Source organism: Homarus americanus, unplaced genomic scaffold, assembly GCF_018991925.1.
Source record: "Homarus americanus isolate GMGI-L3 unplaced genomic scaffold, GMGI_Hamer_2.0 scaffold57935, whole genome shotgun sequence".
NCBI lineage: Eukaryota > Metazoa > Arthropoda > Malacostraca > Decapoda > Nephropidae > Homarus > Homarus americanus.
Window position 1 is genome coordinate 27,280 of NW_024742869.1, and position 13,394 is coordinate 40,673.

Genomic DNA, 13,394 nt, shown 5'->3' on the forward strand with positions numbered 1-13,394 from the left:
GAGAGCTAATTCGTTAACCGAAATTTCGTTAATCGATCCGTTCGTTAACCGAGGGATCACTATACATAAAATTATGTACTACATATACACAGCGTACCATTTCCAGCAACTTACGTAGCTAAGGGAGCTCTCATGTCATGTGACTTGCGTGTAAACATAAGGGCAGAGAGTCCAGCCAATCTGTCACCCTGTAATCCAAGTACGTGAACAAGCCGCAACAGAGATGGAGGTAGGAGAGACATACAAAGCTGGAACAAGCCATATCCAAAACTTACAGACGCCATCAGTCGAGACACCATATCAGGAGGTAAAGGCCGACTGAAACAAAAATAAGAATTAAAATCAGATATATCGTATGCTGTAAATTGGTATAAGTGGGAAAGTTCACTAAGGTATGTAAATGTTCATAAAAGACTTTAGTATATTCTCTAAAACTTCTTCCTGTAACTTCACAACATATATTCACATTCTTCTTAATAAACATTTGACTCCATACATCCATACAGACACCCCACGGCACACAAATAATTTCCATACAATCACCTTTACAATTCTCAAAATTTATACACTACAAATTACATACAGTACACTCTGAATAGTGATATCCCCATTAGCCAGAACAATTTGTGCAGAGCACTTCCGGGAATGAGAGATATCCGGGTAACAGGACGACTCTTTCAAACCCGGAAAAATCCTCCATCTCCGGAACTTTTCCGGGTACTGGGAAAAGTTGATCAGAATTTTCCGGAAAGTGTACATTATTTCATCCTTGGAATTTGCTCCCAAACTAGGAAAAGAAAAAGTTGGAGTTTCCATAACTTTCCAGAATTACACATTATTTCATCCTCTGAATTTGCTCCCAAACCCAGGAAAAAATTTGGAATGTCTGGAATTTTTCCAAGAATTTTTAGAAAATGCGCCTGAATTTACTCTCAGAAAATCGTTCCCAAACCCGGAATTTTCCGGAAAACTTACAAGCCAATTTCAATTTCAGTTATTGGAGAGTTCCGTCTGACGGAGATATTACGTACATACAACATCCTTCACAGTCATTCTTAAATTTCTCAAACCACACACCACTTACACTGACATTGATAATTCACTGGTCAACAGCCAAAATGGTTCACATATGAGATCATGCTCACACAACTAATTTCATATTGCTGAATTCGAATCTGATATTTGTTTTGTTCTATCAGACCAGGTTTTATAAAAAAATCAATAGGTACAAATATTTAATATTCCATCACATGTCGTGCAAAAGATGAGATTATCTCATGTGACTGTGCTTTCATGACTAATTTCATATTAATGAATATTAATTGGATGTTTCATTCTACCATCAGACCTACTTTCTTAAAGAATAAAAAAAATAGTAAATATAGTAACATTATCGCGTCATGCAAGATACAATTTTAAACCTATCACAGATAAGCTCATAAAAAATTGTACCAAAAAACATAAGTTCAAATCCTTTATAATGACAAAATATGAAGTTCTAAAAGTGCTTCTGAACTTTACTCTTTCTCTTGTACAGCTTGCTCTCTTCTCGTTGCAGTGTCCAGCAATAGTCGCCCATCATGTTAGGACTGAATTGTCCCTGATATCTGCTCTCCATTATGGCGATATCTTGATGAAATCTTTCGCCGTGTTCATCACTAACGTCTCCAAGGTTACCTGGGAAAAATTCAATATGAGAGTGGAAAAAATGCAATTTCAAGGACATCCTTGCTCCCAATGCATGATAATTCTGAAGCATGGTTGTTACGATTTCTTTGTAGTTGTCAGCACGATAGTTTCCAAGAAAATTCTTTGACACATTGACAAATGATTCCCATGCTTTTTTCTCCAGTGGGTTCAATGTTTTGGTGAATTCGCTATCATTAACTAGTATACGAATTTGTGGTCCATTCAAGACACCTGCTTTCAACTTGGCTTCGGAAACCACACCACCTAGTTTCTGAGATAAGTATAGAGTCCCAGCACCGAATTGATCCATAGCTTTGATGAAATTTTTAGCCAAACCGAGCTTTAGATGCAGTGGAGGCAAAAATATCTTTTCTGGATCTACAAGCGGATTGTGAGCACAGTTAAACCTTCCAGGCGCATCTCTTGGTCTTGTCAGCCAATCCTTTCTCACATAGTGCTCTGCATCAGCTCTGCTGTTCCACAAGCACAAAAAGCACATGTGCTTTGTGTAGCCACTCTGAAGGCCCAGTAGTAAACTGATGACTTTGAGATCGCCACATATCTTCCACTGGTGTTTCTCATACTCTATAGCGGCCAACAGAATTTTCATTGTTTCATAGCTCTCAGTCATTTTTGTTGCGTGTGCTATTGGGACAGATGGAAGCCGATTGCCATTGTGTAAAAGAACAGCTTTCAGAGAGTCTTTTCCTGAGTCTATAAACAGCCTCCAATCCTCTGTCTTGTATGTTTCAGACTTGCAGAGTTGTTGCATGAGAGATACTGCGTCCTCGCAATAACAAAGGTTATTTGCCATCTTGAAAAATGCAGACAGCTGTCTATATCGGTAACGCGCTGTAGTGATATGCACTCCATCTTCTAGCAGGTTACGCTGCTTTAGTCTGGATCCCAAAACTTCAGCCTTTTCTTTTGACAAGTTTAGGTCCCTGATGAGATCATGAAGCGCTTCTTGAGTAAATAGTTTAGGCTTGGTATTTTCAGAGTCATCCTGGTAGTTGTTTTCCATTGAGGTAGAGGTAAAATCGGAATCACTCAATTCTTGTTCAGTCGGTGGATTTGGGACTGGAAGTTCAGCACTGTGCGGTACTGGTCGGATTGCAGAAGCAATATTGGGGTACTGTACCTTGCCTCGTGTCTTGATTTTTATTCCCTTAATATTTGTGAGACAGAATTAGCAGTCACTACTGTGGTCTTTAGGTTCACGCCATATCATTGGTACAGCAAATGGCACTCCAGAACTTCGTTTACCACACATCCACTCGCTCAGGTGGTTAACACAAGACTTACAGGCTACATGAGGTGCCCATTTCTTGTCTTGGTCACCCAAATGACATTTGAAGTAACTTTTGTAGTTCAGTCGAACAGCTTTTGTGATTGGTTTCTTGAGGCTACCAGGAGTGAAGGCACCACATATGTAGCAAAAACTGTCAGCACCGTTCACACACTTGCGACGTTCCATGTTTTGTTAATTTCAGAGTAATTACAAATCATGCAGGTGTAGATATGCAATATCATGAATCAGCAAACTGAAACAAACAAAAAAGCACAAATCAGGACAAAATAATTGCATAAGTGGAGCCAATGAGCATATAAATTACTGTATGAATAGCATGGTACACTAAATATATAGATATGCTGGTTCTGGAAAACTGAGCCTGATACAGCTACACGAATGTCATAATTGAGTTCAGCACATACAATTACACTAGAATCAGACTGTTTTGATCCAGAACCATGAGAATTTTTTTTTTATGTTGACCAGTGGGATCTTACCTCTTGGGTTGATGTTTATTGTTTGAGTAGAGGAACCCCTTCAGGTTGGGTACAGACTTGGAAAGAGGAATACGAAGGCCCAGGGTCGAGGTCGAGGATGATGATGGGGCGGAGTGATGACTTGACTCTGAAGAGTCTTCAGCTGGGCCTGGCACTCCAGTGGGACCAACTGACCAGGACCCAGGACTCTTTAGATCATCTGTGTTTGTGTGCAAAGAACTATGGTATTCCTCTGTTGGACTGCCTGAAATGTGAACACAGTAAGTGCTATAAATAGTATACAGGTACAGTATACATGTACAGTATTCATATAGAGTCCCTATGATATCTGACCAAAGGGGGGGGGGGGGACATTTTTACTTGTGTACAAAAAAATGTATACAGTATTCCCTTTATATGTTTGCCCTTAGGACAATTATTTCTTTTACCTGTATTGTATATATGTATGTGTGTGTGTGTGTGTGTGTGTGTGGACACACACAAAACACATACAAATAAATAGCAATGGGAAAATACTCTCACAAATAATCAGAAATTTTTTTATTAAAAATGTGAGTCTACCCTCAAGTCCGTGCTTTACTTATTAAAGCAAGGACTTGAGGGTAAACTGTCACATTTTTAATAAATTTGTTTCCGATTGTATAGTGATATCCCCGTTAGCCGGAACAATTGATGCAGAGCACTTCAGAGAATGAGAGATTTCCGGGTAACGAGACGACTCTCTCAAAGCCGGAAAAAACTCCCTCATCCCAGAATTTTCCGGGTAACGGAAAAATGTTCTCGGAAGTTCCAGAAACTGCGCTTGATTTTCACCTTTCAAACCTGGAAAAAACTGCCCCATTCCCAGAATTATCCGGGTATCAAGAAAATTTTCTCAGAATTTTCTGGAAAATGTGCCACTCGGAAAATCTTTCCCAAATCCGTAATTTTCCGGAAAATTTGTTTCTGATTATTTGTGAGAGTATTTTCCCATTATTATTTACTTGTATGTGCTTTGCATGTGTGTGTGTCTACACACACATGCACACATATTACAATACAGGTAAAGGAAATCACTGTCTCTAAAACGAATGGCTCCCTGTCCCAGCCGCAAAAATGCCAGCAACTTTAAAACTACCCACAGACATTCTTGGGTACATCCAGAGTGTCATGCGCGAATAATAGAAGACCGTGAAATAAAAATCCACAAATTTGCGGGACCCCCTGTACTGTATAGGGCGAGTGTCACTGACAAAACCATTGCACCAAGCTAACAAGATTAATGTCATAATATTTTAGGTTAAAAATGATAAATGTTTCAGAGATGGTGTTAATATTTATAATGAGTAAGAACCAACCCTCTTGAACAATGATAATAACAGTGCTTGAGAGATGGCAAGTGCTGGCAACACTAATATTAAGAGTGGGTCAGTGTTACCGCTCTGTAAACACGAGACTGAAAATATACTATGACACATTAGCTCACCTGGGATGGAGTGTGGGATTTTGGGGGAAATGAATTATTTTTCAATAAGGTTTTATTAACCCAGCACCATAGGAACCCAAATAATATGGGAATTATGATGAATTGCAGACTGTTGTTATAAAGGGAACGTGGGCTACTGAGCAGGTGGTGGTAGAGTTGTCGTCACTCCCTCCATAGATTTCACAAAGGTGACGAACAGACACTACACCAGGGGTGTCAAAATTGCGGCCAGACACACTCTTGCATGCGGCCCGCGGCCCATTTGCTGCTCTAGCTTTACCTTGAGGAGCTAAAACTAAATAGTGAGTGTATCCCTTAGCTGAATAAAATAGTCTGCTGTTTCCTAGAACAAAATACTCAATCAACATTACCAATGAAAGAACAATAAGACTTGTTGCAGAAAGAATTGGTGAATTATCAGAGAATATTAATAGTAAACTCAAAGACAAAGGTGAGTCCTTTACTGTATTTTCAGTTGCAGTTGATGAAAGTACCGATGTAAATGATGTAGCACAACTTGCAGTTTTTATACGTGGTGTGGATGAAAATATGCAGGTAACAGAAGAATTTGTGAAACTGGTACCAATGAAAGGAACAACAACAGGTGATGACATCTTTGTGGGTTTGGTAGGGGCACTGGATAAATTAGGTGATGACTGGGCACAAACTGTGAGTCTGGCTACAGATGGAGCACCACAAATGGTGAGTAGAAAAGCTGGCGTGGCAACAAAACTAAAGGAAAAACTAATAGCTGTGAACTCGAACCACCAAATTTATAATGTGCATTGTATTATACATAAAGAAGTGTTGTGTAGTAAAACATTAAAGATGGATAATGTCATGGATGTTGTTATAAAGACTGAACTTCATACGCACGAAAGGTCTGAACCACAGACAGTTCAACTGCTTATTGGAGGAAAATGAGAACACAAACGGACTGCCATATCACACTGATGTTCGCTGGTTAAGTCAGGGAGTCGTACTGAAGCGATTTTATGAATTGCGCAGTGAAATACAGATGTTTATGGAACAGAAAGGAAGGGATTTGCATGAACTGAAAGATAATGAATGGGTTCAAGATCTAACTTTCATGGTGAATATTACAGAACTTAAATTACTTGAATACAAAAATGCAAGGACTCAATAAATTGGTGACAGTTTTATGACTGCATTCGTGCCTTTGAGGTGAAACTTCAGCTTTTTGAACGGCAACTATCAAAGAGTAATCTTTCTCACTTTCCGACCTTGAGGTCCCTGCAAGGCACACCTGAGTTTCAAGCTGATATCAACACAAAAAAGTACTGCATCAAGATTTCCAAATTAATGAATGAATTCCAAGAAAGATTTGCTGACTTTAAAAGACTTGAGAAGGATTTTTTCATTTTTCAGGACCCATTCTCTGTTGGTGTTAATGAGGTACCAGAACGTTTTCAGTTAGAATTAATTGAGCTCCAGTGTGATTCTGTGTTGCGGAACAAGTTTTCGAGTGTTGATGTTGGCACATTTTATCAATATTTTGGACCAAATTATCCCAGGATTAAATGTTTTGCCTCAAAAATTATGTCAATGTTCGGAAGTACATAAGTCTGTGAACAACTCTTTTCTGTGATGAACTTGAACAAGTCTCGGCTTTGGTCTCAACTTACTGGTGCGCACCTTAATTCAATACTGAAGTTTGCTACAGCTCAGTCGTTAGTGCCAAACTTTGATGCACTGGTCCATACCAAGAGGTGCCAATTATCAGGAAGCAGCAGCAGCAAACAATAAGATTGATCAAGGTAAGTAAACACTTGATTTGTTTGTTTGTTTTTGTCATACTAATCACCTAAGAGGTGATTGCGAAGTGCTCATAATTATGTTACTTGGCCCGCATACTATGTACTCATATTAAATCTGGCCCGCCTTGGCAAATGAGTTTGAAACCCCTGCACTACACTGTCTAGTTTATGTAATATTTAAAGCTTCTGCACAATGTTCAGGGAAACCATTTTTCTTCTTTGGGTCACTCGCAACTCCGGTAGGCTTTTTTGGCTGCTTAGATGTCATAATTGATGCAAAAAAGTAATACAAAATTTAAAATTATCACATGAGCACAGCACCGGCTGGACTTCAATGCCAAAACAAACCAACCGCAGCGCCACGGGAGCATTGCAGCAGGTAGAGGATTTATAAATTTTACTGTTAAATGCAAGTTGCCAGTAAATCCAGTGGCTGTTAAACCAAAGTTCAACCTGTATTAGACAAAAGGAACAATGAGCATCCCACAGAATACTGGTTTAATTTCCACCATCTCAATATCTATGTGTATAATTTCATATTACTATATATACCTGAAATAAAGTTCATTCTAGTTGTTGATGGACTGAATGATAAATGCGAATGCATTATATATATATGATGCACTTAATTCTTTACAGATTAAACATTGACAGTACAGTGTGGCTAATGATTAATTGGGTTACTTAAACACAGAACATAATTACCAAATGTGTGCACATAAAAACCTTCTGCCATCTAGCCATTCCAAAGCTTAGGTGATCAGCTTTTCAGATCTGCCTCCACTAATTTCTTCCATCTTCAGCCCAATGTTTTGCATCTCTCTCTCAACCAAGTCTCCTCCACCTTAACTTTGGTCTTTTCTTGATCTCCTGACCGGCTCCTTCTAGACTCTTAATCACCTTCCCATCCTCTCAATTTACCACTTAACAACAGCATGTCAGCCTTGTCCCTCTCATTGCAGTATCCACTTTTCAGTTCTCTCCAATAAAACCATCTTTCTCAATGAACACATCAACACCAGTCTAATTTTACTGGTTGATTCTCTCTTCTCTCTTATACAATACCCTGTACTGCACTCCATCGACAGGCAACTCCCAATTTACGGCAATATCTAGGAACCTCCTACCCTGTAATTAACTTTCAAATTAACAGCATGTTCAACCAAAATGAAGTTGCTCATTTGGCCAGACTTAATTCTACTATATTTTATTATTTTCAAGCAATAGTCACTGCATAAAACAAAACAATAATTGTAAAATTAAAATAAAATACAGCAAAATTTCAAATAAGACTGAAGTTCGGTGGTGGCTCATCTGTTTGGGCTGAAGCAGAAGCTTTTACACTTTACCAACAGATGTATGATCCTGAAGTTGAATTTTTTTTTAAACTCATATATACTGTACAAATTACAGCAAGTCCTCGCTTAACATTGTTTCAGTATTATGTCGCTGAACTTTAGAGACCAAAAATTTGTTAAACGTCCCGGTAATCCGATACTACTTTGTTTTGCGTCGTCCCGGACTACTTTCTACGGCGCATCACCCGCTCTTCTCTGGCCGCGCTACGCTCTCTCGGCTCGGTGCCCTCACTCGCGGAACGTCACAGTGCCCCCAAGCGACGCCAAGCCAGTCTCTGTTACGACTTCACATCATTCGTGCGTGCTTAAGTGTTTTTGCTCTAAAACTGTACTCTAACCATTCGAAATGGCTTCCAAGTGCCTATCAAGTGCTACTAATGCTAGTGTAGTGAAGAGGCAACGTAAGACCATTACCCTTGCTACAAAAATGGAGGTACTGTGTTAACCCGTTTTGAAAAAGGGGAACGTGCTATGGACATAGCCGCTGTGCTTGGTCTAACCCCCAGAACAGTGCGTACTATCCAGACCAACGTTGACAAGGTTAATGTTAGTGCTGTAAGTGGTTCTTCTTTGAGTGCTACAAAGACGACTCATACTAGAAGCACTGTGATAGAGAAGGTGGAAAAGATGCTGGCAATGTATATGGAGGACCAGAATCAATGCAATGCCCCTGTGAGCCTTATGGTTATCCAGCATAAGGCCAGATCCCTGTTTGACGACTTAAAGACAGAAGAGGGTGAAGGAGCGAAGGAAGAGATCTTTACGGCCAGCCGAAGATGGTTTCAACGATTTAAGCATCGTCATAACTTCCACAATATTAAGATGACTGGTGAAGCTGCCAGTTCAGATACGGTTGCTGCCGAGACATTCCCGCCAGAATTCAAACATTATCCAGCAAGGAGGCTACTCACTGAAGCAAATTCTTCAATGTGGATGAGACTGGTCTCTTTTGGAAGAGGATGCCTGAGAGGACCTATATCACCAAGGAGGAGAAAAGAGCACCACATTTTAAAGCAGCAAAAGACCGCTTGATGCTGCTGCTTGGCGCAAACGCCGCCGGTGACTTCAAGCTGAAGCCTGTGATGATTTCTCGCGCTGCCAACCCACGGGCCCTGAAAGGTTACTCTGAGGATCACCTTCCTGTCATTTACAAGGCAAACAAAAAGGCATGGATAACTGGCGCCATAGTTGTTAAACGTGTATGCCATCCCTACACTGAAAGAATACTGTGCCAAGGAGAACCTAACTTCAAAATTCTTCTGATCCTTGACAATGCTCCACCTCATCCTCCCAATCTCGACTACTTGCACGACAGTGTAAAAGTTGTATTCCTGCCTCCCAACACAAGAGCACTGATGCAGCCTATGGACCAAGGCGTCAGCGCCGCCCTCAAGGAGTATTATTTACGCAGTACCAAGGCCCAGCTGCTCAAGGCTACAGACGGAGAAAATAAACCAACGATCCGAGAATATTGGCGCGGCTTCAACATTCTTCATGCAATTGACAACATTGGCAAGGCATAGGAAGAGGTTTCAGAAAGTTGCCTGAATGGTGTGTGGCATAAACTGTAGCCCGAGTGCGTCAACAGTTTTACGGGATTCACGAACTTAAGCCCAGCTGTGAATAGGGATATCCTCAGCTTGGCTAGACAGGCAGGCTTTGATGAGCTGGAATCAGAGGATATTGAGAACGTCCTGGCATCCCATACAGAAGAGCTCACCAACGAAGATCTGCAACAATTAACAGAACACAGTCCCGTTGAAGACGACGAAGAGGCAGCTCAACGAACGCTAACTTCAAAGAGGTTGGCAGAATCGTTGAACATGTTCCAGCAAGCAATGCAAATGCTTCAAGATGATGACCCAAACAGAGAACGTAGCTCAAAAGTTCAATGCAGCATTGAGAACAGTCTTGGTTGCTACACCGAAATCTGTAAGGAGAAGAAGATGAGTAGCACCAAGCAGTCAACACTGGGTTCATTTTTTCGTCACGGGACGGCACGAGCTTCTTCACAACAGCCGGCAGCCGAGGAGGAGCAACCAGCGGGAGAAGAACCCCAGTCAGAGCAGGGGGAGGAGACAGCTGCAGTCTCAGTGACTCACCACCCTCCTCTCCCGCCCTTCTCCGCTACCACCCTCCTCTCCCGCCCTTCTCTGCTCCCACCCTCCTCCTCCACTCCCGCCATCCTCCTCCTTCGCTCCACTTCTCACCACACACTCGCTCTACCACCTCCGTCCATCAGTGAGTACCAATATAAACTTAGTACTGTAGTTCTATATACTATTCTCTATAGAAATGGTAATAATTTTCTGTATATGTAACTTTTTTCATGGGGCAAAGGGAGGTTCAGGAACGTAACTCCCGTATTTTATCTATTTCTTATGGGGAAAATTGATCTGCTTAATGTCGCGTTTTCAGGAACATAACCCCGACGTTAAGCCAGGATGCCCTGCACTTGTTTTCAAATTGTATTGCTCTCCAAACAAAATAATCATACAGAGTACAATATTTTCAATAAAAAAAAATTAAATTACACTTGAAATTTTATGTAACACCACCAATATAGGTACAGGTGTAACACCTTACAGCTGCAGCACGGTACTGCCAGTCACAGCATCAGTATTGTACTGCAGTCAACAGTTAGACATAAATTTTTTTATAAATATTTCAATCCCACCAGTTTTCAGCTTACTAGTCTGTTTTTTAGTATGACCGCCATTGTCCAGTTTTAGGAGAGGAAGAAACTGGAGTACCTGTAAAAATCTGCATTATTTAGTGATAACACATCTTACATCTGACCCAAGGATTGAACCTAAGGCAATTTCATTTCTTAAATGAGTTTGTTTAAACTTTCTGTTGGTAAAATATATGTAATTTTTTAAATGTCACCTATCAAGTTCAATGGGTATCTCACCTTAAGTTCAATTGAAGGGGCAATCATAACCCTTACCCCCTCCCCCACCCTTGGTAGAAAAACTGATTACAGTTCTATACCTGTACAGGGGGTCCCTGGGTAACAAATGAGTTCTGTTCCTGAGGATGTTCCAAAGTCGGAACACATGCTATATGCATACCATACTTACAAAACAATTTAAAATCCCACTATATCATAGCCTAAGTCCTTATACAGTATACATCTAAAATCACTTAATTTAAGACAAAAGAAGAAACAGAATGACAAAATACAGTAAACGAAAGTAAAAAAATATGTCATCAGGCAAATAATATACGTACTGTAAATTTCAAGTTTAACCCCGTTCGTATTTTGAGTGCCGTAAGTCAGGGACCTCTTGTATATTATAACTACGATTAAAAATGGACAAGTTGTTGGTAAGTTACTTACTAGGAGGCACATCTTGGGCTTCACCAAATGTTTGCTTATACAATCTCTTGACCTTGGTGTAAGCATGCTCATAGACCTTCCATGCTTTGCGTAACACCCAACCTCCTTTGACGTATGAACCAATCTCTTGTTGGAGGAATGTGAGGATGGCCAGAAGTACCTGACAGTCAGCTAGAATCACCTGCTGCTCCAGCTGTGAGCCTGGTTCCTCTCCCTAATGATGGAATGACAGGGGTAAACTAAAAATGCAATAAACAGAAAAGTTGGAAGGCAACCAAAATAATAAAAAACAACAAACTTAGAATTTGGTGTATGGTGATGATACTATTATTCCTTAATACTGTAATATATATACTGTATATGTATGTGTGTGTATATATATATATATATATATATATATATATATATATATATATATATATATATATATATATATATATATATATATATATATATATATATATATATATATATATATATATATATATATATATATATATATATATATATATATATATAGTGTTTTCCTTCTCTGACAAGATACTGCAGAAACTACATTTTACAATGAAAATTAAAATAAGAAACAATATACGTATGTGTACTGTAACCCACACAGCAGCCAATATCTGTAAATGACACACCTGTTCTTGGCCATTCCTTGACCCCATGACAATGCTCTTAACAGAGGAGAACCATCCATTTTCTCCTCCGCCACACCTCCTCTCCATGCTCCGTAGTGTTTCCATGCTGTATGTCACCTTCTCCTCCTCAAAAGACATGACTGCATTCTAAAATAAATACACAAGAATTATTTATATACATATTGTACCTATGCAGTAAACTAATAAAGTAACATTTGCTATAATTCTTTCCTTGCAATGATGAATTTGCCTCTGTATAGTCTCCTAAGCCCAAGGTAATACATTACAGTATGAAGAAAGTATATACTCCAAACTTTAATAGGGGATAAAACACAAACAGTTACAGATGTCAATTAAAAAACAATAATAAGCAAGACTACAAATGTCTACTCAGATTCAGATTAAAACAAAAGAGAAAATCTGAAAATCTAATATTGACTGCTGTCACAGCCTACCATAAAGGTGAGGTAACAGTGGCCCATTGCCATGTGGAGATTATCTTGTGTGTGGTGACGGAAGAGTTCTTCTGCCTCGGTGAATCTGTTGTTGAGCATCAGTTGAATACCATCACGGGCCAGTCTGGTGTACTCCTCTGGTCCCAGACTCTGTCCACTCCCACTCTCTGCTTCTGCACCTCTTCCATCTCCCTTGTCTCCTCCCCCACTAGTGTTGCTGTTTCCTCCTGCAGAACACATCTTGTACCTCCCTCTTCCAAAGATCAACCCATCACTAAACCTGAAACAAAAAATGTAAATAACTTGATCTAAAATACAAGACAAAAATGACTTCTGGCCAAGACCCAAGAAACCAAAATATTTTTCTTTATAGAAGCAAAATAAATCTTTCTTTGTTCTGTATTTTATAAACCTGATCCTCATTGGTCTTCATGAAATACAAATCATATTAATTCAAGAATTATTTTATTCTTTCTCTTTCCACAAAGAGTAGGATTAATAATAAAGATATGGTTGACCTTAACCAAACATCAGCCACTGCACCTTCCCTTGCAGTCATACACCCACATTCTTCTTAACTTTTTCTTTTTTTTACGGGGAATAGCCCACCCGGGCACAGGCCATTGACCCAAAATGGGGCCTAGGGGGAAAAAATAAGAGTAAAGAAAAAGATTACTGTAATCTACAGCTTTTTGAAGTGAGACAGTGAGGCAGAGCATTCCACAGTTTGGTTGTGTGAGGAAAGAAGGATGTACTATAACGGGTTATTCTAGTGTGACTGACATCCACAGAGAAACGGTGGGCACTGCGGGCAAGACGAGTGTTACGAGCCCACAGCCTTGCTGACAGTACACAGGATGCCAAATCCACCGAA

General features: G+C 39.8%; 1 protein-coding gene across 1 annotated transcript in view; it reads right to left on the reverse strand.

Annotated features, from left to right (window-relative positions):
* Positions 1-12,800, reverse strand: part of LOC121877070 (tetratricopeptide repeat protein 39C-like) — a gene marked incomplete at its 5' end in the record, with an annotated part of 31,877 nt that extends 19,077 nt beyond the window's left edge. The window contains 5 exon segments of the mRNA XM_042382699.1: positions 115-318; positions 3,481-3,724; positions 11,425-11,638; positions 12,066-12,212; positions 12,521-12,800. Coding sequence (XP_042238633.1) covers positions 115-318; positions 3,481-3,724; positions 11,425-11,638; positions 12,066-12,212; positions 12,521-12,760 — 1,049 coding nt within the window.
* Between the last annotated feature and the right edge of the window lie 594 nt (positions 12,801-13,394).